At 48.7% G+C, this 25,084-nt stretch overlaps 1 protein-coding gene across 2 annotated transcripts in view; it reads right to left on the reverse strand.

The window, feature by feature from the left end:
- Positions 1-6,201: 6,201 nt before the first annotated feature.
- The window catches only part of RNF4 (ring finger protein 4), a 37,765-nt gene continuing 18,882 nt past the window's right edge, over positions 6,202-25,084 (reverse strand). For both annotated transcript variants that reach the window (XM_004383515.2, XM_023737979.1), the window contains exons 3-8: positions 23,436-23,550; positions 21,058-21,137; positions 10,215-10,224; positions 9,594-9,753; positions 8,941-8,989; positions 6,202-8,414 (exon numbers count right to left, since the gene is read on the reverse strand). In XM_004383515.2, the coding sequence (XP_004383572.1) occupies positions 8,265-8,414; positions 8,941-8,989; positions 9,594-9,753; positions 10,215-10,224; positions 21,058-21,137; positions 23,436-23,550 (564 nt within the window). In that variant the 3' untranslated portion in view covers positions 6,202-8,264. The remainder of the gene's footprint in view (positions 8,415-8,940; positions 8,990-9,593; positions 9,754-10,214; positions 10,225-21,057; positions 21,138-23,435; positions 23,551-25,084) is intronic.

The raw sequence follows: 25,084 nt of genomic DNA on the forward strand, positions 1-25,084 counted from the left end.
AAGCATGATGTCCTTCTCCAGGGACTGGTCCCTCCTGATTGTTGTTAGGTGGCGTCCAGTTGGTTCCAACACAAGGGACCCTACGTACAACTGATAACATGTTCAAAATAAGCGGGATGAAGCCTCATTATCCTCACTTCTAAAAAGCATTCTGACTGTACTTCTCCCAAGACAGATTTGTTTGTTCTTCTGGCAGTCCATGGTATATACAATATTCTTCACCAGCACCATAATTCAAATGCATCAGTTCTTCCTCGGTCTTCATTGTCAAGCTTTCGCAGGCATACGTTGTTGTTGTTTTCATTGTTAGGTGCCATCGAGTCGGTTCTGACTATTAGCGACCCCACGTACAACAGAATGAAACACTACTCGGTTATGCATCGTTCAATATTTTCCCCACAGAATCCATCAATATTGCAACTCAAGGCTTGAATTTCTTCTTCAGTTCTTTCAGCTTGAGAAATATCTAGTATGTTCTTCCCTTTTGGTTTTCTAACTCCTGGTCTTTGCACATTTCATTATAATACCTTACTTTGTCTTCTCGAGCTGCTCTTTGAAATCTTCTGTTCAGCTCTTATACTTCATCGTTTCTTCCATGCCCTTTAAGTACTCTATGCTCAAGAGCAAGTTTCAGAGTCTCTTCTGACATCCATTTTGGTCTTTTCTTTCTTTCCTGTCTTTTTAATGACATTTTGCACTCTTCATGTATGATGTCCTTGATGTCACCCCACAACTCGTCTGGTTTTGGTCATTAGTGTTCAATGCATCGAATCTATTCTTGAGATGATCTCTAAATTCAGGTGGGATATACTCAAGGTTGTGCTTTGGCTCTAGTGGACTTCTAATTTTCTTGAGCTTCAACTTGAACTTGCATATGAGCAATTGATGTTCTGTCCCATAGTCAGAGCCTGCCCTTGTTCTGATTGATGATATTGAGCTTCTCCATAGTTTCTTTCCACAAATGTAGTGGATTTGATTCCTGTGTATTCTATCTGGCGAGGTCCACGTGTATAGTCACCTTTATGTGGTTGAAAAAGGTATTTGCAATGAAGAAGTCGTTGGTCTTGCAAAATGCTATCATGCGATCTCTGGCATCATTTCTATCACCAAGGCCATATTTTCCAACTTTCGATTCTTCTTCGTTTCCAACTTTCACATTCCAATCACCAGTAATTATCAGTGCATCCTGATTGCATGTTCAATCAATTTCAGACCGCAGAAGTTGGTAAAAAATCTTCAATTTTTCATCTCTGGCGTTAGTGATTGGTGTGTAAATTTTAATAATAGTTGTATTAACTGGTCTTCCTTGAAGGTGTATGGATATTATCCTATCATTGACAGCATTGTACTTCAAGATAGATCTTGAAATTTTTTTTATGATGATGAACGTGACACCATTCCTCTTCAATTTGTCATTCCCAGCATAGTAGTCCATATGACCGTCTGATTCAAAATGGCCAGTATCAGTCCATTTTGGATCACTAATGCCTAGGATATCGATCTTTACGCATTCCATTTCATTTTTGATGACTTCCAAATTTTCTTGATTCATACTTTGTACATTCCATGTTCCAATTATTAATGGATGTTTGCAGCTGTTTCTTCTCATTTTGAGTCGTGCCACATCAACAAATGAAGGTCCCGAAAGCTTGACTCCATCCACATCATTAAGGTCGACTCTACTTTGAGGAGGTAGCTATTCTCCAGTCGTAATTTGAGTGCCTTCCGACCTGAGGGGCTCATCTTCTGGCACTATATCAGATAATGATTCACTGGAATCCATAAGGTTTTCACTGGCCGATTTTTTCAGAAGTAGATCGCCAGGTCCTTCTTCCTAGTCTGTCATAGTCTAGAAGCTCTGCTGAAATCTGTCCAACATGGGTGAATCTGCTGGTATTTGAAATACTGGTGGCATAGCTTCCAGCATCACAGCAACATGCAAGCCACCAACAGTACAACAAACTGGAAGACGACTGGCTAGCAAGTACTGTGGCTAGCATACCAGAGGTTAGGAGTTACACCCTGAAAAGATTCAGGGGCATGCCACATCAATAAAATATTTTAGGGATCCAATGGCATACTAAGACATCCCCTCTAAATTAAAGGGCAAGTAATTGCAGCTTCTACCACTTAGCCAACCGCTAAGTGTATTTATTAAGATTATACATTTGGGAACCAGTCAGTGGAAAGACCTAGGTATTCCCCTTTCTTCAGTGTACGGTTAGCAATTAAATGGTCATCACTACTCTGAATGCTTGCCATGATGTTACAATGTCCTTCCTCATGGGACCTGGCCTTCCCTTCAGTCTATGGGGCTGGGCGTGAGAATTGGCAGATACAGAAACTGTGCAAGAAATCAAGACTTCAGCTTTCTGAGCAAACATTCTTGATCTATTCTTATTACTATATATATGTATTTATATATACACACACACAGCATACATAGACAACAGCCTCTATGGAGCTCCTCAACAATGCTGGTGTCCCCTTTATCACTTTGGTGAATGGAAAATTCTGTTCCCTCCTAAGGAGTTACAGTCACCTGATGAGTTTTCTGGTCTTATAGATTTATTCAAGTATGTCCACTTAACTGAGCCTTTTGAGTCCTTCCTTCTCAGTCTGCCACAGCAGTTTTGGGATCTTAATTTCATGTGGGCCATCATTTTTTCCAAACTTCCAGCAGTCTGTTACACTTACCTCCTGAGGGATCTGCCTGGATGTTAAATACCAGGAGAGTGTTCACATACTGGCAAACTCTCCTCTACGTACATTCATATTCTGCTCTTCCTGATCCAGTACCCTCAGGATCCACTCCCAGGCTGTATTTTATGACTTCCTGTATTTAAATTTGAAAGAACAGCCAAAACTAAACTATGTGATTAGGGTTGTATGTTTAGGTAGAAACTAGAATTCTAATCAAGGGATTGACTTTCATAAAAGTTGAAACAGTGATCAGCTCTGGGAAGACGAGAGACTGTACTGATTGGGAGGGGGCACAAGGGGAGTGCCTTTTAATGCGTTAGCAATATTCTCCTTCTCTTGTGGTTGGTTCTGGGTGTTTGCTTTGTGGTAATTGAGCTGTACTTTTGAGAGAATTCACTGAGGTGTGCTTTTATTTCACAATAAAAAAGATGAACAAACAAACAAATATAGTGGTCCTGAGATGGTAACAACCTCACAAATCTCATAGCAGCAAAGGTGAATCCATTCCTGGAGGAAACCACTTTCAACCCAGGTCTCAAAGTATTTTGAGATAGTGTACTGTTACATGGGCTCATGGCAAGGAAAAAAAAGTTCACAAAACACACAAGGGAACAATTCATTATGCAGGACCCAGACTTCGGCCCTAGACCCACACGGAGTTGGGATACTGGAATTGTCGTACTGTTGTCATCAGCTCTGAACAGAATGAAACACTGCCTCGTTCTGTGCCATCTTCTTGATCGCTGGTATGTTTTCATGAGTCCATTATTGTGGCTACCGTGTCAAACCATCTCACTGAGGGTTTCCCTCATTTTTGCTGACCCTCTACTTTACCAAACATGTCTTCTTCTAGCGATTGGTCTTTCCTGATAATGTGTCCAAAGTAAGGACACCAAAGTCTCGCCATCCTTGCTTCTTACACAAAATATAAAATCAACAAATCTCTGGCAAGACTGATTTTAAAAAAAGGAAAGTCACAAATTAATATTAGGAATGACGAAAGATACATAATGACAGATGCTGCAAAGATTTAATTAACTTACAAGAGATTACTAAGAACACTTTATGCCAGAAACTTGTAAAACCAAACCACTGAGAGCTTACTATGAGCTAGACACTTTGGATCCAGCAGTAATTAAAACAAAAACTGTCCTCCTATGGCTTACATTTTAGTTGTAGGAGTCAAAGAAATACATGTCAGGTGGTGCTAACCAGAAACCAAACCTGTTGCCGTCGAGTCGATTCTGACTCACAGTGACCCTATAGGACAGAGTAGAACTGCCCCATAGGGTTTCCAAGGAGAGGCTGGTGGATTCAAACTGCCAACCTTTTGGTTAGCAGCCAAGCTCTTAACCACTGCGCCACCAGGGCTCCAAAAACTTTTCAATGTAGATGAAACGTAAAAATTCCCAGGAACTTGTAACTTACCAAAACTGACTATAAAACAAGGATAGTTCTAAAACATTAAAGAAACAGAATCAGTATTTTAAAAAATCTTTCCTTAATGAAAACACAGACTCAGATTTTACTGCTGAGTCCTACTAAACAATCAGGCAATAAATGATTCAAGTCAAGAGTATAGAAAGAAAACACTCCTTAATTTCATTTGAAGGCATTAGCCTTACCTTGAAACCAAAACCAGACAAGGGGTCTAAGAACATTATAGGCCAATGTAACTCATGAACATGGATTTATAAAAATCTACCCTAGACCAAATAGTGGCAAAAAGAAAAAAAAAAAAAGCAATTAAGACAAAACATCTTGACCACGGTGGATTCATCTAAGAAATGCAAGGATGTTGTATGTTAGAAAATCACAGAAGCTAATTCACCACATTAACTGATTAAAGGAGAAAAATCTGTCGATGTCTCAATAGGAGAAAAAGAAAGGGTAAGATCAGACACCCATCTGTGACCAAATAAACCAGAAATAAAAAGAAACCTAAAACAGCACTGTTGGTAGGAAAACGAACCTCCTTTACTTGTTAGCTACCGAGAATCTACAGCAGATGTCCTATTTCATGATGAAATACTGAAACCCCAAAATGCCCACCATTTCTCCTTCACACTGCACCAGAGATTGTATAAGTTCAGTGAGAAAAGAAAAAGCGACAGGAATTAGAACATTTATTTGCAGATGATGTGCTTGTGAATATAGAAAACCCGAAAGAATGAAGATTTTTATTAGAATGGGAGACTTTGGCAAGCATGCTCAATAAAAATTAACGTGAACAAATCAATTGCATTTCTACTTGGTAACATATGTAACTATTAAAATGTAGGTAAGACATCGTTTTAAAAATAAAAAACCTATCTATATGGGATCAATTTGACAATAGCAACTTGAAATATTAATAGGAACCGTATGGGGCAGTGCCTTTATGTTCATGGTGGAGGAACCACTCAGAAAAGGGAGAGAATGGTTGCACAACTCTAAGAATGTAATCAATGTCAGCGAACTCTGTGTGTAGAAATTGTTGATGTATATTCTCAACAACAAAATAATTAAAAACAAAAACCCTACCCGCTCCCCTCCGCAGGCAGCCTTGGGCCTCCCTCCTCTTGCAGCACCACTGATGGAGACACAGCTCCGTGCACTCACGGGCCCTCCTGGCTTCCCTGGGCTCCTCCAGGACAGAGGCCTCATCTGGCTCCTGGATCAGGGGTGAAGACATTGGCCAAGCCCTGGGTAGCCCCCCAGGAAGTGTCTCGTCAACCAACCCCCTCAGTTACCAGAGGCTGGCTGGCCCTACTGTGTGCCAACGAAAGGTCCCTTACAGTACCTGTCAGGCTCTGGGCGTGGGGTCTCTGCTCAGGATCCTCCCTCGCCTCTTTTCCCGGAGGCCTTTTCTTCAGCTTCCAGGATGGCAGCTTCAACTTCCAGCCTCAGGCTCTCCTGTAATCCAGCGATCCGGGGGGCCTGCCTGGCTGTCTCTGGCACTAACATATGCTCTGTAAGGATGGCTGGTTTCCTCACATCTGAGCCAAGCGCAGGGCCAGGAGCATAACCTCACAGTGAGTGTTGGTGTGGAGGCATTCGTGCCTCTGGGGTCTGCTCCAAGAGAAGGTAGGCCTCTGAGGGTTAGTGCTGTCATTTGCCCCGAGGCCCAGGCACCCAGCAGATCGCTGGCTGGACAGGCGTGGAGAGGGCAGAAGCTATCTGGCACAGCACACACCCCTGGGCCATGGCTCCCTATGCAAGGTGGGCTCTGTGGTCAGGAGGTGTGAGGGGCATGGCAGAGTTCGGGCTGCTCTCCTGCGCGGCCGGGCACCAGCCCCTTGCTCTCAGGGATCTTAGGGCCTGGACTGTGGGCCCTGTTCTAAGAACACCTCATGCATTGGCTTCTGGGCCGGTAGCCAGATGAGCGGACTCCCCCCGCCCCGCACCGAGGCAAAATACACTAAAGGCAAAGTGGGTGAGAACCACACACCTCTGCGAAGGGGGGGAAATTGGTTCCAAAGCTAAAATGAATACAACACACTTGGTTCAGATGAATGGTTTATTTCCATCTTTAAGATGAGCAGGAGTCCAAAGCCAACTGCCCTACGCGGTTACAGTTCAGATGGTGAAAAAGGAACGTGACCTATGTACACTGAGGAAGGGGAAGGGGCTCGTTTTCGCGTTAACCTTTTCCTATTTTGCAGTATTCAAACAGGAAACTAAGCACATTTTCCCCTAATTTAGGACAGAAGCATAAACTGAAAACATTCTGAAATGGGTGTCAGCACAGGTATTAAGTCAATTGGTCGAATGGGTTCCTCAAATCTGGGTATCGTTGAAAGATGAGAAAAAAGCATTTACATGAAGTATGGAAGGAACTTAACTGCAACCACGTCCAGTCTGAGGGCAGACACTGTCCAGATGCTCCTACCCTCCTTAACGCCAAGTAGAAAATTATTACTTTTATTCACACTGGAAGTGAGCCGAACAGCTGAAGAACGAAGAATACACCTATTCACTTGAGAGGGACACTCCTTCACCCCAGGTAAAGTGAATTCTGTGCCGAGTCCTGCTCCTTCAGAAGGGTCGGCTGAAGGTCAGTTATTGCTAGCAAAGCCGGAGCGGCCCTTCCCCCACCAGGAAGGCTTCTGGTTTGGCTTGAGGTCCTCTGGGGAGGAGGGCACAAGGGGGAGGCAGGCTGGCACCACAAGGCCTCTGCACTCTGCCCCCCAGGGCAGCTCAGTCACCCTGGAGAGCTCAGAGGGTTTTCTCTGGGCCCCCGGGGAGGCGATGCCGCTGTGCTCCACCAGCCAAACCCACGGAGCAGTCAAGAGCCCAGGCAGCCAGCAGAGCCGCTCCTGACACAAACTGTCAAGTGGCGGGTGTGTGGGTGAGAAGCCAAGTTGGTGGCTCCGCTGAGGTCACGCGGGGCGAAGTTCTTTAAAACAAGGGGCAGAAGTAACTTGGGCAACGGTGTGGAGGCGAGCGGCTGATAAGGCCATGGTTACTGCTACCACCTCCCAGAGCCTGTGCTCGGGCGAACAGATGCTACACCACGGGAACTGAGGCCAGAGGACATGTGGTGAGCACAGGATGGATTTTATCAGAAAAGAGAGGACCCGGACTGTGGGCCCACCTGCTGACCCTGCATATCCTGTGCCAGGTGGAGACCTGTGGGGCATGGGTAAGGTTCCTGAGAACAGTTGGTGAACAGAGATGGGGCAGGGATGGCACTGCTCCAAGGCATTGTCGGGCCTCTGAGGGGACTAACAGTGCTACATCTCCTGGGCTGCTGAGAAGTAAAGAACAGCTTTATTGCACATTTTTAGTCATAGGAAATGGGGGATTGCCCTGCAGAGGTTCTCTGGATTTGCAGAGATCACCGCCCATCCAAGCTAAGGTGCAGGTGGAACCACAGCTGCCCCCGACTCCCCAGGAAGGAAAGAGTCCGGTAGTGGGTCTTGCCAGGGCCTCCAGGCTGCCTGGGCCTGGGCCACTCTTGCAGCTGGGACCCTCAGCCAGGTGGGCTGTGTTTGGTTTGGTCGCTGTGTAGTGAGCAGACTGGCTGACTGGTGGGTGGCTGTGATGAGAGGTGGCAGGCCCAAGAAAGCCGAGGCAGACCTGCTCGATCACTGCCCAGGGACTGTCCCTCGGTGACAATGCCAACAGGAAGCTGGGTGACGGGGGCCACTTCTTGGCAAACATGCAGGTTCCAGAATGAGGCTAGAACCATGATTCTCAAGTTCATTGTGTGGGCCAGCCCATAAGCCCTGTGAGGCCCCGGAGCAGGGAACCTGGGCCCACAGGCTGGCAGGGTGGCCAGTGGGCCTGACTCCTTCTCTCCCAGCCTGGAACCAGGCCACCCCAGAGCAGCCGAGATGGAGACCCTGGTCTGGGAAGGCCCCTCGGTTCAGCCTCACAGCATCAAACTGGAGACAGCAAAAAGATCTGAGGGGGTTGGAAACAAAAGAGCAGTGGACATCATCAGGCATTGATTCTGAAAGAGTCTTTCTGAGCTCGGGAAATCGGAGGCAGACAACCCACAGATCCTGCAGCAGGCTGTGGGGAGAATCCAGCCGTGCTGTCTGTCCCTCCGTCTCTCCTGAGCAGCACTGTACGCTTCATATATAAATTGGGTGGTACCGTTTGTGGTTGATCTTTTTCCTACAAGTTGGGCAGGTACTAGCATTTTTAAGGGAATCACGGAGGCACTGGCTGCAGAAGACGTGGCCACATTCTGTAGAAACAATGAGACGTCCGTTCTGCACAATCTAGAAAAACATTAAAAAGGGAGGTAAGTTGACTCTGGTAACCCCTGCCCATTCCTAAGACTGGGAAGTGAGAAGAAAAGAAGGGCCGGGGGGCTGCCGCAGAAAAAGCCAGGGCCAGGGGCTCAGTTGGGCAAGTGTGTGGGGTCTCTGGGGCTTTCTCTTCCAAGAAACCGAAAGCAGGAGGTAGGGGCTACAGTCTCCCCGCAGCAGCAGCAGCTGCTCGAGAGGGCCACAAGGGGCCACAGCCACCGGAACCCTTAGGGGCTCAGTGAGGTTCAGGGCTGCCATACTGGGCACAGGGCGGGCCAGAAAACACTAGCAGCCTCTGCTTAGGGCCAGGATGGGGGGCACACGGAGCTGACGCACTCGCGTGGGGAGGTCCAGAGTAGGAGGAGCCAGCACGTTCTCCCTGGGCAGACACACATCTGTGACAACCCCTTGCTGACCTGGGTGGAACTGCAAGGAGGTATGTCAAACCCCACCCACTGCAAAGCCTTCTATCTGGTCTAATTCCTTCCCCGCTTACCTCTGAGTACCCGTCCATGCAGATCGGACAGCTGACGGTACCAGAAGGCCTGAAACCACAGGGTGTCAGTCATATCAGTGTCTCAGCAAACCAGCACTCACCATGTGGTGTAGCTGCTGCACGTAAGCAGCCCCCAGCCCCTTCGAGAGCCTCCGCCAGGCCCTCCCTGGCCTCATCTGCCCCGTGTGAGCACAGCTGCCCAGCAGACCTGCAGGGAGCCGACTGCTCTGGGGGATGCAGGAGGCCAGAGAAAGGTGAGGAGGGAGAAGAGATCGGACCAAAAGAAGAGGCTAACAACTCTGAGTCGCCCTGCCCTCACACCCCCCTATGCTCACTCAGAGCCCCCAGCCCCCACAAGCGTACGCCAGCGCCACACTGCCACCTCCGACCTCAAGAGGGTGAACCCTGGGCAAAGCTGGGCAGAGGACACTCAGCGTTTCTGGTGCTGGCAGCGGGGAACTGTGTCTGTTCTTCACTAGTGGCCCAGCCTGGTTACCACAGGAAGAGCTGAACCCCAGCTCTGCGCCAGGCTCTGACTGCTCAGGTGAGCCCCCTAGACCTAGGAGCTCACGGCATTTGCTGAGAGCCACAGTGTTTGCAACCACCCCCAACCCGCTCTCTCACTGACAACGGCTGAGTGGGCCGCTCTGTACCTGAGTCCGGCTGTGCCCTCCTCCCTGGTGCCTCTGGGTGTGTGTGGGGTCACATAGACATCTCCGTCTCTGGGCGACTCATCATCGTCACTGCTCACCACACAGCTGTCGGCGTGGTCCTGGCGGAGCCTCCTCGCATTCCTCCTGGGCCGTCTCCTTTCTAAAGTTTGAGGTGACTGTCAGGGTTGGGCCTCCCTGGTCCACTCAACCTCCTCACCAGCCCACCCTGGTGCCTCCAGTGGCCCTCGTTCCCTGCCTTGGAAAGGCCATCCAGATCCCCGGAGAAACTGCTGCTGTGCCCCACTATACCCTAAAGGTCCCCCCAAGCCTCCACAGAGGCCATGCCCCCCGTCTTCCCAGGAGAAGCCACCCCCACCCCCCCACAAGAGGGGCCTGAGCTGTGGAACATTCTAAGACTGTCAGGTCCCTCCAAACCCAGTTGGCCCCCAGGCAGGACGCAGCGCTGGAGGCTGTGTTTCCCCGGCAGCACAACACCCTCATGTCTCCCTTTGTGCCTCCTGGGCCCCTTTAGGACCCTCTGACGAGGGCTGCCAGAATCACAGCCCTCGCCACGGCCCGTCTCCGCTCAAATCCCCAGAAAAACGAGAGGAAGGCACTCACCGTCAACGATCTTTTAAAGGGAAGGAAAAAAAAAAAAAGGAAAGAGGCAATCAGTTTGACGTAAAATATTCAATTACAAAAAAATTCTCTTACACGACAAAACTGAAGCATTTCTTGCTTCACATGTGTGAGACACTACGGAACCCCTCTGTGAGGAAAGGCCCCCCGACCCCTGCTCCCACCCAGCACCTGGCAGCGGCAGACCTGCCCGCCTCTTGTGGTCAGCCAAGGGCCCCTCACCCGGTCTCTGTGCTTCACAGCCGACTGTCGGCACGGTCTCTCCCCTGAGGGACACCAAGCCCACTGTGCTTCCCCGCCACATGTGTGACGATGGAGTCTGTGTGGGCATGAGGGGGTCTGCAGAGCCTGCGAGTGTGAGCACAGACCTCAGCACACCCCAGACGGCTTCGTGACCTGGGATGGCACTTACCCTTCTCAGGGGCCACGCGGCCGCCACCTCAGTGCGTTGTCGTGAGGAGTAAAGGAGACCCGAATGCTGGGCACAAGGCCGGGGAGACGTGCTCAGTCAGTGGTGCCCGTGAGGCTCCACATGCTCTCGGTGGGAAGATTACAGGCGACACAGCTACAACTAAGGGCTGAGCCTTCACCTGGAGGAGTGGGGCTGCGGTGCTTACTACACTGTTCAAAACCACGCAGTGGGCCAAGTGTGGACCAATCGTGCAAGCGGCACAAACCAAGTACCGTCATCAATTTAATTCAGCGTACCTGAGGCCTAAAAAAACGGTAACGAGAACTTGACCAAGCCCTGGTCTGATGGCTCAGAGCTTACATTTCTCCCACAACAGTTCCAAACCAGGTCCCTTCAGCACTCTCCCTACCTGTCCATCTCAAGGCCTCCCCGGCAGCACACCTGTTCCCTCTTGGGCGTCATGTGTGATGAACTATTCTGGCAAAATGCTCTCCACGCCTCACAGGGTGACACACACAGAGGGTGAGTGTGGGGGTAGGCTGTCACTGGCAGACTCGCTATGGGTATCGAGGGGCAACTCTAGTGGAGGGAACAACGCCCCCGGCCCAGGCTCCGCTCCCCTAAAAACTAGCCGCAGTGGTGTCTACCTGAATTCAAAGACCCCTGCTTGGGCAGAGGCGGCTGCTTCCTTGCTGGCTCATGCTGAGACGTCCTGGAAGTACTGCGCCCTATGTTAGAGCCTGCTCCCCCAGACTTCTCAATGCCTGGTAAGCACATCTTCCCATGTGAAAACCCCCTTCTGCTGAAGAATAACTAGAGTGGTTTCTGTTTCCCAAACTAAATCCTGACATACAGATGACCACCAGGAAGACAGCACGTATAAAGCTCTTCACTTTGCAGACGGGAACACAATTCACCCACCTGGAGCTACTGAAGGTGCCCCCCATCCTCCCCCATGCCCGAAGTGGCTATAGAGAGTGGGGAGAGCCAGCCAACCTCAGTGGGTGGACCGCATTTACTTGAAGGAAAGCCTGGGCTGCAGAAGGAAGCTGTCCACGTGAAGTCTTGAAAAGGGATCTCAAAAGGGAGGCTATGGCCACAGTGCCAGCCCTTGGGGAAAGCCCTGGATTTGGCTGGGAGCAGAAGCAGATTCGGCTGTGGGCAGGGATGATCTGGACTCTCCAGAGCCCCAACATCACCCCACTGGCCTTTGCCAAGACGGACCACTGACTAGGTCCGCATACCTGAAGGGGGTTGAAAGATGGCTAACAGGACGATCCTGTCCCCCAACAATCAGCACGTGGGAACTGGGTCTCCACAGGCCCTCATGAGTCAGTGTGCCTCTGGGATCAGACCTGAACACTGTGCCCCTCCCACCCCACCCCTACCCCTGCCTGGAGGTGCGAGCTCTGTAGATGCAGTGCCCAGGACCTGCCTGGCACACGGTGGGTGCTCCTACATCACTGCTGTGTGAACGAAGGCCAGAGAGCCTGCCTGCTGCTGGGGAACTTAACCGCCTCCACCTTCAATAATAAAAGAGCTCAGGGTGGCCGACCGGGCCTCTGGCCTAAGGAGCAGCGTGAGCAAGGCACCACAGCCTGGGCCTCCTCTATCCATGCCCTGGGCCTTTCCGTACCCCTGTGCAACCTTCCACTTGATGGGCCTGAGACACTATCTTCATTGCCGGCACTCCCTCCACCCACAGCCACACCACATCACGTCCCAGGATCCCGAGAGGCAGGCATCGCTCCACCGCCCTGGGCTGTGGTCCTGCAGGTAGCCGCACAGTGCTTGCCTGCCACAGGAGCTGGAGGCCGGGGGAAGACTGTCAACTGAATGAGTGACCCAATGGATGCAGGTACAACACAAGCGCCAGGGCCTCTAGTTTGGCTCAGAGGCCTTTCACAGAAGCGAAAAATCAGAACAAAAAACCACCACCACCAAAATTAACCAGGCCCCTGGTCTGAACAGTTGAGCTGGTACCGTAGCAGGGTAGCCCGGGACCTGAAACTTGACTTAACCTTGCGTCTGGCTTCTCTCTCCCTACTCTGGAGAAAGCAGAGGCCAGAAAGCACTAGGAGACAAGTGAAGGTACCCTGTTCCAGAACGGCCCCTGCCTGTCCCTCCCCAAGGCAGGACCAGGCCTTCCTCCTCTCTGGGTCCTAAGCATCCTCACTGGCATCTGGAGAATGAAAGACCCGCAGCAGGTGCACTCTGGGTACTGGCGCCAGGTCGGTCACCCTGCGTCCCTTCTGAAGCACACATGAGCCTCAAACCCCAGCAAACGCTGGCAGCCACGTCACGGGGTCCTAGTCAGTAGGGCACAGAGGCCCTTCCCTTTCTAATGGACACGAAGAACACTTGGCACTCTAGGGATCTCCTGTGGCTGCAGCAGCACCTTGGGGCAGAAAGAACCTTCTGGAATCAAGTAGCAGGAATCTTGGACTCATTGTGTACGCAAGCTGATCCCCAGCATCTCTCAGGATGCACACCCACTGAGAGGACTTCAGATGACCTCCCCCTCACGGTAGTGCACGTTGTGTGACGGGAAAACAGCCGTCTCCAACTACAGCGCATACAGGGCTCCGCTTTCCATCCAGAAGGTGCACACATCACACAACGGCAGACTACAGGCAGTCCCTGGGTCACGAACCTCCAACTTATGGACAACTCGTACTTGTCCTTTAATGTTATGTAAATTTGCCTTTGCTTTGAAATGATTAAACCACTATTTGCAAGAAATTCTTCATCACAATCACCTTTATAAGCACGTGCAGCTTTTAAATCACTGAAAGGGCTTCGGAGCCTTTCCTTGCACTAAAACCAAAAACAAAACAAAACCTATTGCTGTCAAGTCAATTCTGACTCATAGCGATCCCTACAGGACAGGGCAGAACTCCCCCATAGGGTTTCCAAGGAGTGGCTGGTGGATTCGAGTTGCCGACCTTTTGGTTAGCAGCCACAGCTCGTAACCACTGTGCCACCAGGGCTTTCCTGCACTGAAGTGAGGCTAATTAAGAACTGTATGCACCTGTCTCAACTAACCTACAAATTCCTAAAGACACACTCAGGAAGGCTCACGCTGGCATTAACGTTCTAGTCAAGCAACCAATCCCCACCAACTGCATGTGCAGCTGTGCCCCGATTCTTGGGCCTAATGGCTAAGCTCGTTTCTTTACTCTATGTATCACACTGGTTCCTTCATTCTGACACTAACTGGGTGCCCATCCTACCCTTTACTACACCCAGAGAGATGGACAGGACTCTGCCCTGTCTGCAAAGAGTGCTCCATTGAACAGGTTCTTTTAAAGCAGCCTCTGAATGCCCTATCGGGCAGGAAACAGATTATAAACACAACAGCATGACTCACAAGTACACTATGGAAACAGACCAAAAAGGGTTCCAGGAAAATCAGCCTGATTTTAAAAGAAACAATCTTGAAATTCAACGAAGAAAAAAAACCCAAGCAGATACCATGTTTAACAGCCTTGTCCTCACAGACCTGGTTTTGTAGAGAGGAGGGTGTCTCCTGTCCACCATGCACTGCAGTGGGCAGAGCAGAGCCTGGCACAATAAGCAGAGATGCCCTAAACTGAAGCATGTTATCTCGATCAAGTTTCCCACTGAGAACAACAAAATTCAAGATAAAGCAGTTTTCTTTTTAAATAAAAGGTAATAAAAAAGAGGAAGGACCAAGTCAAAATTAGGAGCCTTGGTAGTGTGGTGGTTAAAGCGCTCAGCTGCTAGCCAAAAGGCTGGCAGTTCGAAACCACCAGCTGCTCCGCGGGCGAAAGATGTGGCAGTCTGCTTCTGTAAAGATTACAGCCTTGGAAACTCTACGGGGCAGTTCTACTCTGTCCTATAGGGTCGTTTATGAGTTGGAATCGACTCAATGGAAGTGTTTGCAGTGGTTTTGAGGTCACAAGTGAAAGGAAACCAATAATCCAGGGAGGTAGGACATCACAGAAGAGTCTCAAAAAACGGTAGCGTGATTTCAAAAGCCTCGCAGAAGGCAGAAACCAAAGCCCAGGCCTAAGGTAGGAGACCTGGTGGGTGAGGGGCAGGTCAACAAATTTTAAAGATATGACCTCAAACAAAATGTGTTTTCTGACCACAATGCAATGTAAAAAAATGAGCAGTAAAAAAGATAAGAAAATCCCTGTAAGTGTTATAGTTCAGAAACATACTTCTAAATAACCCATGAGTCAAAGAAGACATCAAAAGGATTTAATAAATATTTTTAATTGAACATAAAATACAACATACCAAAACTTGTTAAATGCAGCTAAAGGAGATATAATCTTAAATGCATTTATTAGAAAAAAAACGATGAAAATTAATATGTTAGAAACAGGGCTTCGAACCAGGTCAGTCATGGCCATCTTAAACAAGGGCAGCATACACACTGCATAGCAACCAAATCTGTTGCCCCTTGTACTTTGACCCGACTAGGAAATCAACAGCTGTGCCCTGCTCAAAGACGGCGGCCAATTGCACCACTCTGAATGCGTGTCACTCTCCACAGTCCTGCCAATAATCCAATCTCCTGCACCAGACTCCTGAAACATTCAAAGCAGTGCAGTCGGCCGCCATCTTTGAGCAGGGCACTACTGTTTGTTTCCTCTCAAGTCAAAATCCGACGGACATCAGATTTGGTTGCCATGCAACATGTACGCTGCCCTTGTTTACGATGGCCATGACTGAACCGTTTCGTAGCCCTGGTTAGAAAGAGAATAGCAAAATAAACAAAGAAGGAAATAATCAATGAAATAGAAAACAAACTTACAAGAGAAAGGATCCACAAAGCTAAAAGTTGGTTCTTTGAAAGATCTAATAAAGCTGACAAATCTCTGGTGATACTAATCTAAAAAGACAGAAAACACAAATAACTAATATCAGAAATGAAAAAGAAGACACCACAACAGATTCCACAGAAATATTAGAAGACACTATAAACAAATTTATATTGATACATTTGAAAATTTTAAATGAAAATGACAGATTCCTAAAAACTCTAAATTACTAAAACAGATTAAAATGCTAGGCCCAGACACTTAAACTGTAGAGCTCTACCACACATTCAAGGAAAAAAATAATTCCAATCTTAGAAAATCTTCCACAGAACAGAAAAAGGTGGTGGACTCCCCAACTCATTTCATAAGGCTAGCAATACTCTGATCTCAAAACCTTCTAAGAAATGTATACAAAAGAAAAATTACAGACCAGTCTCACTCATAAAACACAGACGCTATGGTGACATGAGTTCCTTTATATGGCCTTTTGCCTCGGTTCTTTGGGAAAACAGCTTGAGAGATTTTTTTCTCTAAGCCCTGAGGAATTACCTTTGCCCTAGTTTTCTACCCTAGAAGGTTTGTCCCTTTTGTCCAGGGAGACTGACGTCTCCTGGGTAAGCTGTAAACAACTTGCAGTTTGATACTTTTTGTCTGGCCCTGGGCTGCAGCCTGCCCTGTGATTGGTATGCACCCTGCAAGGACTGGTCAGCAGACTATGCAAATGAAGTGTTTGTAGCCTACTATGCAAATGAAGTATCTGTGGCCTAGGTCAGTTCATGGTCCTGGTGGGAGGAACATGCCTTGAAATTGACAAAGAGTTTGTCTATATATGCAGCCAACACCATAGAAGTTTTTGAGACAGGAAAAGCAGCCGAAGGAAGAAAGAAAAGAGAAGAAACAGATAGAGGGGAGGTAAGGAAACTCCCAAATGAGCTGTAACACGAGTCAAGGGCTGTAACACCGACAACAGTGAGAGGCCTAGAAGGGGCTCAGTGGCAGAGGCGGCAGGGCCAAGAAGAGCCTGTCCTGAGAGGAGGGCTGCAAGGCCAAGAGGAAATGAGAGAGCTGTCCTGTACTGAAGAAGGGACACTTTGCCTACATGTTTCCTGATCCCAAGTTGTACCCTGTTCCTCAACAAACCATTTAACTATAAGTATGGTTTGTGAGTTCTGTGTGGCCTTTACAACAGATTATCAAATCCAGAAGAGAAATAGAGAGTCTTGTAGAACGGACAGCTGGTGTCAGAAATGGTAAAAAGTTTGGAGGGTGGAGGTATGTCTGACCTCTACCTTGTGGGAATCAGCTTTAGGCCGACCCTGGTCATTATACTCCCTGAAGTTAGACAGATTCTGATGCTACTACTACTCCCACCATTTTACAGATGCAAAAATCATACATAAAACATCAGCCACTGAACCTAGCAATATACCGTACTTTTACGCAAGCAATTTGTGCTTTCTACGTTTGTTTGCCAACTGCTCCCCGCTGCCATGAGGTATTTTCATAAGCATGAGATTTTTTTTTATAGCAATATGTAAGAAAAATTGGCATAGCAGTGCTTCTGAAAGTATCTTGTGAGGAGTGGGAGCAGCTGTCAAAGGTAGATGGTGTGTGTTATTTGCGTAAAAATACAGTATTAAAAAAGAGGGTACATCAGGACCACAATAAGTTTAATTGGTTAATGACAGAAAACAGTGTAATTCTCTGCTTTAACATACTGAAGGGGAAAAAAACTACCTCGATAAATGCATTTATTAAAATTCAACACTGATTCACAATAAAAACTTGTAGCCAAACAAGGAATAGAGAAAAATTTCTCCAATCTGATGAGGCGTATGAACAACAACAACAAACCTACAGCAAAGCTCTTCCTCAATGGTGGCACTCTGAAAGGTTTATCAGACATTTGGAACGGGACGAGGGTATCTGTGACGATCACCACCACTATTTGGTATTGTAAGTAAGGCCTCACCAATGCAGCAAGGAAAGGGGGAGAAAATGGGAAAAATCCAAAACTGTCATTATTTGCTGACAATATGACTGTATACATAGTGGACCAATAAGCAACATCATAATAAATGGAGAAAAGATTAAAGTTGCCAAGGATTTCATTTTACTCGGATCCACCATCAACGCCATGGAAGCAGCAGTCAAGAAATCAAAAGACTCACTGCACTGGGCAAATCTGCTGCAAAAGATCTCTCTGAAGTGTTAAAAAGCAAAGATGTCATTTAAGGACTAAGGTGCGCCTGATCCAAGCCACGGTGTTTTCAATCGTCTCATATGCGTACAAAAGCTAGACAATGACTAAGGAAAACTGAAGAAGAATTGACACCTTTGAGTTGTGGCATTAGCGAAGAAGAATACCGAATACACCACGGACTGCCAGAAGGACGAACAAATCTGTCTTGGAAGAAGTAGAGCCAAAATGCTCCTTAGAAGCAAGAATGGAGAGACTTTGTCTTACATACTTTGGACGTGTTATCAAGAGGGACTAGTGCCTAGAGAAGGGCATCGTGCTTGGGAAAGTAGAAGGTCAGTGAAAAAGAGGAAGGCCCTCAACAAGACGGACTGACAAAACGGCTGCAACAATGGGCTCAATCATAACGACTGTGAGGACGGCGCAGGTCCGGGCAGTGTTTTGCTCCGTTGTACACAGGGTCGCTGTGAGTCAGAATCGACTCGAGGGCACCCAACAACAACAACACATAGAAATTCAAAGACTTGCAGATTAGGAATTCTTAGGTTAAAAAAAAAATCAATAGATAAAATCGACTACACTTCCTTTATATCAGTAAATAATGTGGAAAAAAATGAAAACGAAAATTTAAAATACCATTTTTAATAGCATTTTAAAATATCATGTACAGGCAGTCCCTGACTTAGGACACGGTTACGTTGACAATTAAGTCGGTTCTGATGTAAGTTGAATATTTTTTTTTTTGAAGTTTTCATTATCATTATCTTTATAAACCTCATCTTTGAACACCTGTGAGTGAACATCTGAGAACGATAACATTTGAGAATGATGACATCAGCAATTTACATGCTGAGACATCATACACACTACATAATGCTAACAATAAGATGTACAAAAAAAAAAAAAGATGGTCGTAAGTGTGTGTTGTAACTAGAATACATCTTAAGTCGGGGACTACCTGTACTTAGGAATAAATCTGGTAAAAGATTTGCAAAACCTCTACAGGCAAAATCATTAAAACTTTTCTGAGAGGCATGAAAGAACCCCATCTCAAGCCATACACAAAAGTTGATTCACGTGGATTACAAACCTAAACGTGAAAGGCAACACAATAAACCGTTTTACAGAACAGGAATGTATTTTTATGGTATGAGGTAAGGAATGATCTCTTCGACAAACTGATAACTTCAACTACATTAAAATTAAGGACTTCCGTATGTCAACAGACACCAGGAAAAGAATGCAGTGACAAACCTTGGAGAAGACACAAAACAGAACTAATGGCAGGTTCCCATCTGTAACTTCCAAAGAACTCCTACAAATCAGGGGAAAAAAGGGCAGATGTCCGAATGGAACAATGAGTGGAAAAAAGATTTCAACAGGCCCTTCACAAATGAGAACAAACCACCAAGAAACATGAAAAGGTGTTCAATCTCATTCGTAATCAGGAAAACACATATTCAAACCACAGTGGGATACTACCGGGCAACCCAACAGATTGGCCACAATTAAAAAGTGTGCTTCCTCTGGCCATCTACCAACCCCCAGGACAGCACTCCCAGCTCCAACATTCGTCTCCCCCATCTCCCAAGGATTCTCCGGACTGCAGACCCCACAAGGGTTAACTAGGCAGCCCCAAGTGAAGTGTGTGGGGGGAGGGGGAGGGGCTGTCAGAGCATGGAGCCCAAGCCCAGAGGAGGAGGAAGGAGGCAGGAAAGCGCCAGAAAGCAGCCTGTGCAGTGAGAGTAGTCTCAGCGGCCTGGAAGAAGACATCATGACATCAGTTTGTCACCCAAAAGACGTCAGTCACTGTTCTCAGCAGTGTGCCACAATTCCAGTTCGCTCCCCAGGGCCTGGCAGAGAGATCAGCCACACCACAGGTGGTCACTGAGTATCTGAGAAAATAAGGACTTGCCACTACTTTCAAGAGTTAATCAGCAATTAGGCTGTAGGCTCCAGCCAAGGTACCAAATTAAGCTATCTTTCCAGAACACCAGGGAGCCCTAGAGATTTTGCAGCAAAGCTGTATGCGTAAATGTATCTGAGAAAACACATACGTCAGGCCCCAGCAGACCACTTACAGCTAAACCCAAGCTCATCCTCGTGTATCCCAGAAAGTTCTAACCAATCTGCAGGGAAACTACTGGCTCCTGCTGAGGAGCTAATGGCCCCTTGGCCTTCAGCACAAATCTCAGCAGACGCTGGGGCAGCCTGACTGCTTAGCAAGGGCAGCCGCCCTCCCTGTGGGATCTGGACAGGACAGCCAACTGGTTTTAGCTAATGTCCCCTTTGGCCTCAGGCTACGATTTCAGCAGACACTGGGGCAGCCTGACTGCTCAGCAAGGGCAGCTGCCTTCCCTTTGGGATCTGGATAGGACAGCCCAGTGGTTTTCAACCAGAGACCAGACTCTAAACCTGTCAAGCCTGTCTGCCCTCCCCTTTTCTTCTGCTGCTGCATCTTGCGCTTCTCGGTGAAGCCCTATTCTGAGGTTCTAAGCGCAATCAGAAAGCAACAGCCTACAGGTCACCCCAAGCCCTGTGACCAGTGAGGCTCAAGCAGTCCCCACCCCACCCCCTGGTACCGCACGCCCCTCAGCAGGGCCTGCCTGTACTTCCACAACACTGAAACGTGTCACCAGCTCCCCGCTCCACAATCCCAGAAGATTAGGTCAGGAATAGCTAAAGTGGCATCCTCTAGAGAGGCCATCCCGCCTCCCAGACCCCACACTCAGGCGTGTGGCCCCTGCTCCGTGGCACAGGTCTGCTGAATGGCCTCTGACCACCCAGAGTCTCCTTCCTTGCAGGCGCACGTGGGGCCTGGGCCACCCTATCAATCTGTAATTCATCTCAGCGGAGGGGACAAAGCAGCCGGCCCAGGCCCTGCTCTCCCTGGAGCCACAACATGCTCAGGCATCAGGTGGCAATGCAGGGCACCTGTGTCCCCCGGGACCACATTCACTGGCAGCTGCTCTTGGGACTCCAGGCATTTCTAAGTGCAGTGCTGAGCAAATGTCCCGTCCCTGCAGCTGGGAGGGACCCACCCTAGCCAGGCACTCAAATAGAGGGTCTCATTTAATCCTCACAATTACCTACAGATGGCTTTACTCCCGCTTTAGGGAGGTCACACGGCTGACGTAAACTGCAGAATCAGGCAGAGGGGAGGTGTGGGGCCTGTAATCTTGGCACTCTCCCCAAAACTGTCTTTGTGCCCAGCTGTGGAAAGACCAGGGTCACAAGGATCTACTGTCCATATGCAACACAGCTACAGCAAACGATTCTTCTGAAACACTTCCCATTTGGGGCTCAGTCGTCGAATGACTAAGTGTTTCTTTGGGACAAGCTGGAGCCAAGGCCTCAGACACTGGCGCTGGCCAGCGGCCCCAAGCCAGGAATAGCCCCTTCTCACCATCGTACACTTACCACCACCGAGTCATTGTGAGTCAGGTCGACGACCACAGGCTCTAAGGATTCACAGGTGAGGTCCACTATCTCGTCTCCAGCTTCAAATGAAAGCATTTAAAAAGCATTAGGAGGAAGGTAGAGCCTTAGCAACATGACTGCAAAGCAGTGCAGGACGCCAAACTTGGGTGAACCGTGACAACATGCTGAGCCAGTCAGTCAGTCCAAGAGGACAAACATGGTATGATCTCACTTACGTGAACTAAGCAAATACATACAAACCAAAGATTATCAGAAGTTACCGGCGTGGGAGGGAGGCGGAAAGGGGGAGTTTTTGTTTGGGGGCATTGAATTTATGCTCATGGTGGTGGAATGTTTGGGATGAGAAGAGTTATAATGTACTCAGCGTGAGAAATGTCATCAACGTCACTGAGTTGTAAACGTGGAGGTTGTGTTGGTGGGTGTTTTGGTGTGCATGTTTTCCCCATAATATAAGAGAGAAAACAGAACAAAAGCAGTGCAGGTTTACACAAACTGAAAGAACCAAAGCGTCGAGTGCAAAGAACATCAGGACCAGCCCCGTTCTCAGGGGCGACAGCCAGCACACACCTTTCCTGTGAGCAGGTGGATAGTGTTCCCAAGTGCACCATCAGGACGGTGTGTGTGTGCATACCTCTTGCCCTGGGTGACAGTCCCACATGGCTACGCCTGTACCCTACGTGCTCCTTCACATGCAGAGGCAGTGACTAACCTGACTGCGGTGGGTGGGAAAAGGCACAGGGCACCCTGGCCCAGGGCCTTCCTTTTTGGGAGCAGCTGGCCTGTAACAACCTCTGCCCCGCTCAGCCGAGGAAGCCACCACCAGCTGGCTGGTCCAGGCTGTTCACGCTGCCTGTGTGCTGAGTGTGGCAGCCACGTGGTCCCCAGGCCTAGCCATGCTCAGCTCAGCAACCCCATCAGTTCTAAAGCAGGCATTTTATCTCCCTTTCTCTCTCACGTGCTCCCCAGCTTGGATGGAGAACGGGGGTGTTTCGACACACCTGCAGCCTGCCCTCCTGAGCCCTAGGTCCACTACGCATGCCCACGTGAGCACAGGCTAAAGCCAGGAACTGCTAACAGCAGTACACCAGCGGGGGAGTGAGCGGTGGAGTACAGTTTTCATCTATGTAGATAACTGGGAAAAAAAAGCTTACAACCATTTTTGTTTCCATGAGAGTAGAATTTTTGGGAATAGCGTATATTTCATTATCTGTTTGGGAAGCACTGGTGGTACAGTCGTTAAGCACTTGGCTGCTAACCCAAAGTTCAGCAGTTCAAAGCCATCAGCCACTCAGAGGGAGAAAGATGTGGCAGTCTGCTTGTGTGAAGATGTACAGCCTGGGAGCACTATGGGGCACTACGGCCCTGTCCTACAGGGTCACTTAAGTTGGACCCGACTTGACGGCAATGGGTAATATCTGCAGAAAGCGACTTGCAGTGCATTTACTAGATTCTAGCTTGTTTTACCTACTGTATTAAGAAGTCTGACAGAAATAAATTCATAATATAGCACAGCTAGTCGATGTAATTGATACAGAACCATCTCATTCTTTCAATGGCTGCCTGGAGTCTCCTACACCAGACCCGCCTTAAGGGCAGAATTCAGACACCAGGGCATCAGCTTTAGGGATGCAGGGAAGGGAGGCCAGGATCCTAGCCTCTAGGCCAAGAAGTGAAGAGGTACTCACAGTCAAGGCCTTTTAGGAATTCCCTGTTAAACGTGAAACTCAGTGACCAGAGACAGCACAGAGAACTCATAACTCTGGGTGTGGGCCTGAAGCGCATCTCAGACCACATGGTTTCTCTTTAAACACCAGTTTTCAGACATCACGGTTACAAACACAACCTCACTGCAGAGCAAAGGGATTGGTGCAGGCCTCTGCTGCCCCCTATACAGAGGCACAGCCAGCCTCAGCCTCCACCACGCCCACCCCTCACAGGCGGCTCTGCCGCAAGCCTGCCTCCCTGGGCAACCTTCTGTCTTAATGACAAACCTAGGAGGAAAGCCGAGCACTTCACCAAGCAAAGCAACTTCTGGTGGATCAGGAGGGTCCAGGGGCAGCCCCCACTCCCCTGCTGCAGCTTCCCAGTGGGCTGAATGGTTACTCCAGCTGACTGATGGTCTCAAAACCTGAGGGGGTCTTAGGGTACCACAAAAGGGACAGAATACAGCTTTTCCCCAAGTCAGCTTCAGGTCGTGAGCGAAACCTGTCTCAGACAAGGCAGCGGAGGTTCGGAGAGGTCAGAGAACCTGAAGTGGGCCCCAGAGCTGGTCAACGGCAGTGTGGGACACCCACGGGGTCTGCGCCCACCCACCACACCACCTCTCCCCATGCCCACGGTACTGAAAGTGAGCTTACCGCTTTCCACAAGTTCTATGGGTTCTGCTTCCACGGCCATCTCGGGTGTGGAGGATGCTTCCCGAGCTCGCTTCTGGGTTTGTCTAGAACTTACAGTTCCGCCACGACGCTTTCTCTGAGGGTATTGAGGAGAAAAGAATAAAACATCCACATGAGCTCCTGACTGTTTATGATTTCAGCAAGAAGTCTAAGTAGAAGAAAAGCTCAACAATGAGGACTGTTTCGACTTACGAAATGCCATAGGAGGCCAGGGAGCAGACCTGAGGTTGGGGTCCTTTCAAAACTTGAGATTCTAGAACACTGACTGTTTACAAAGGAAGAAACCACCCAAAATACAGTGAACACAAATTCCGTAAAATAAAATTATCATTGTATCACATTATCAGTATGTCAGATGTATGACACATCCTCTTGGTCCAGGTCAGGATTTGGCCTTGGCAGTGGATGTTCTTCCTTTAACCAAATGTTACAGGCCCCTTTCTTCCTTGAACATGTGTTCTGTCTTATTAAGCCTTTTTTGTTTTTTAGCCCAAATAACTTCAGTTTCAGAACTGACAGCATCAGTTAAGGAAAGCTAGTGGGAATGTGGCTTCTAACCATTTAGGGCATTATCAAGTGTGATTCACACTCTTAGAATCAAAGTCTCTCTCACTGGCTCTGAGACCCACAGCTGGCTGGGACCCAGTGGTCTGCAGGTGCCTACATTCTGAACCAGTCTTTCTCCCACATCCTTGGGTTGCTGGCTTGCCAATACGGTCCAGCATCTCTGGCCTAAACCTGTTGCCGTCGAGTTGATTCCGACTCATTAGCAACCCTACAGGGCAGAGTAGAACTGCCTCATAGAGTTTCCAAGTGCTGGCCCCAAAGACAAACCGGGAATGTGCTTCCCTGAAGCCGTCCTCAAAGAAGACAAGCCTGCCACATTGTTATTCCCACCCTGCCCTGCTGCCCCTCACGAAGCCCCAACACCTACCTACTGGGTGACCTGGGACAGATACTGAGCTTCTTAAGCCTCAATTGCCTCGCCAGCCCCTGCCTTGCAGAACTGTGACAGGGTTAAATGAGATAATGTGATAAAGCACCAAGCGTAGATGGAAGATCCTACTATTACTCTAATTCCTTATTTGCCTTGTTGTTAGTTGCCGATTCCAACACATGGGGAGCCCACATGTGCGGAGCAGAACTGCTCCACAGAGTTTTCAAGGCTGTGACCTTTCAGAGGCAGACGCCAGGCCTGCCTTCCGAGGAGCCTCTGGGTGGGTTCAAACTGCCAACCTTTTGGCTAGTCATTGAGCGTGTAATCTTCATGCCACCCAGGGACTCTTTACTCGCCTTTCCAGGGCCAGCTTCCCATCGTGGCTTGACTGCCGCTTTGTCCTGGCAGCTGTGCCAGGACGGGATGATGACAGGCAGCACAGGACCCAAGAGCAGCCGCTCAACCCAACCCTCGCCAGGCAACGAAGAGAGGCCTAATTCGTTCTATGATTCAGATTGCTACCCTGTCAGCTTGAGGAATTTGGGAAACGGAGTGGGGCTTAGCAGCGCCCCCCTGGATCCAAGGAGCACGTGCACCCCCAGGCAGGGCCAGAGGCAAGTGCTGGCAGTAGTTCCCAACTCCCGAGAGAGCCTCTGGACTCAGCTGAGTTCTG

Source organism: Trichechus manatus, unplaced genomic scaffold (genome assembly GCF_000243295.1).
Source record: "Trichechus manatus latirostris isolate Lorelei unplaced genomic scaffold, TriManLat1.0 scaffold00111, whole genome shotgun sequence".
Lineage (NCBI taxonomy): Eukaryota > Metazoa > Chordata > Mammalia > Sirenia > Trichechidae > Trichechus > Trichechus manatus.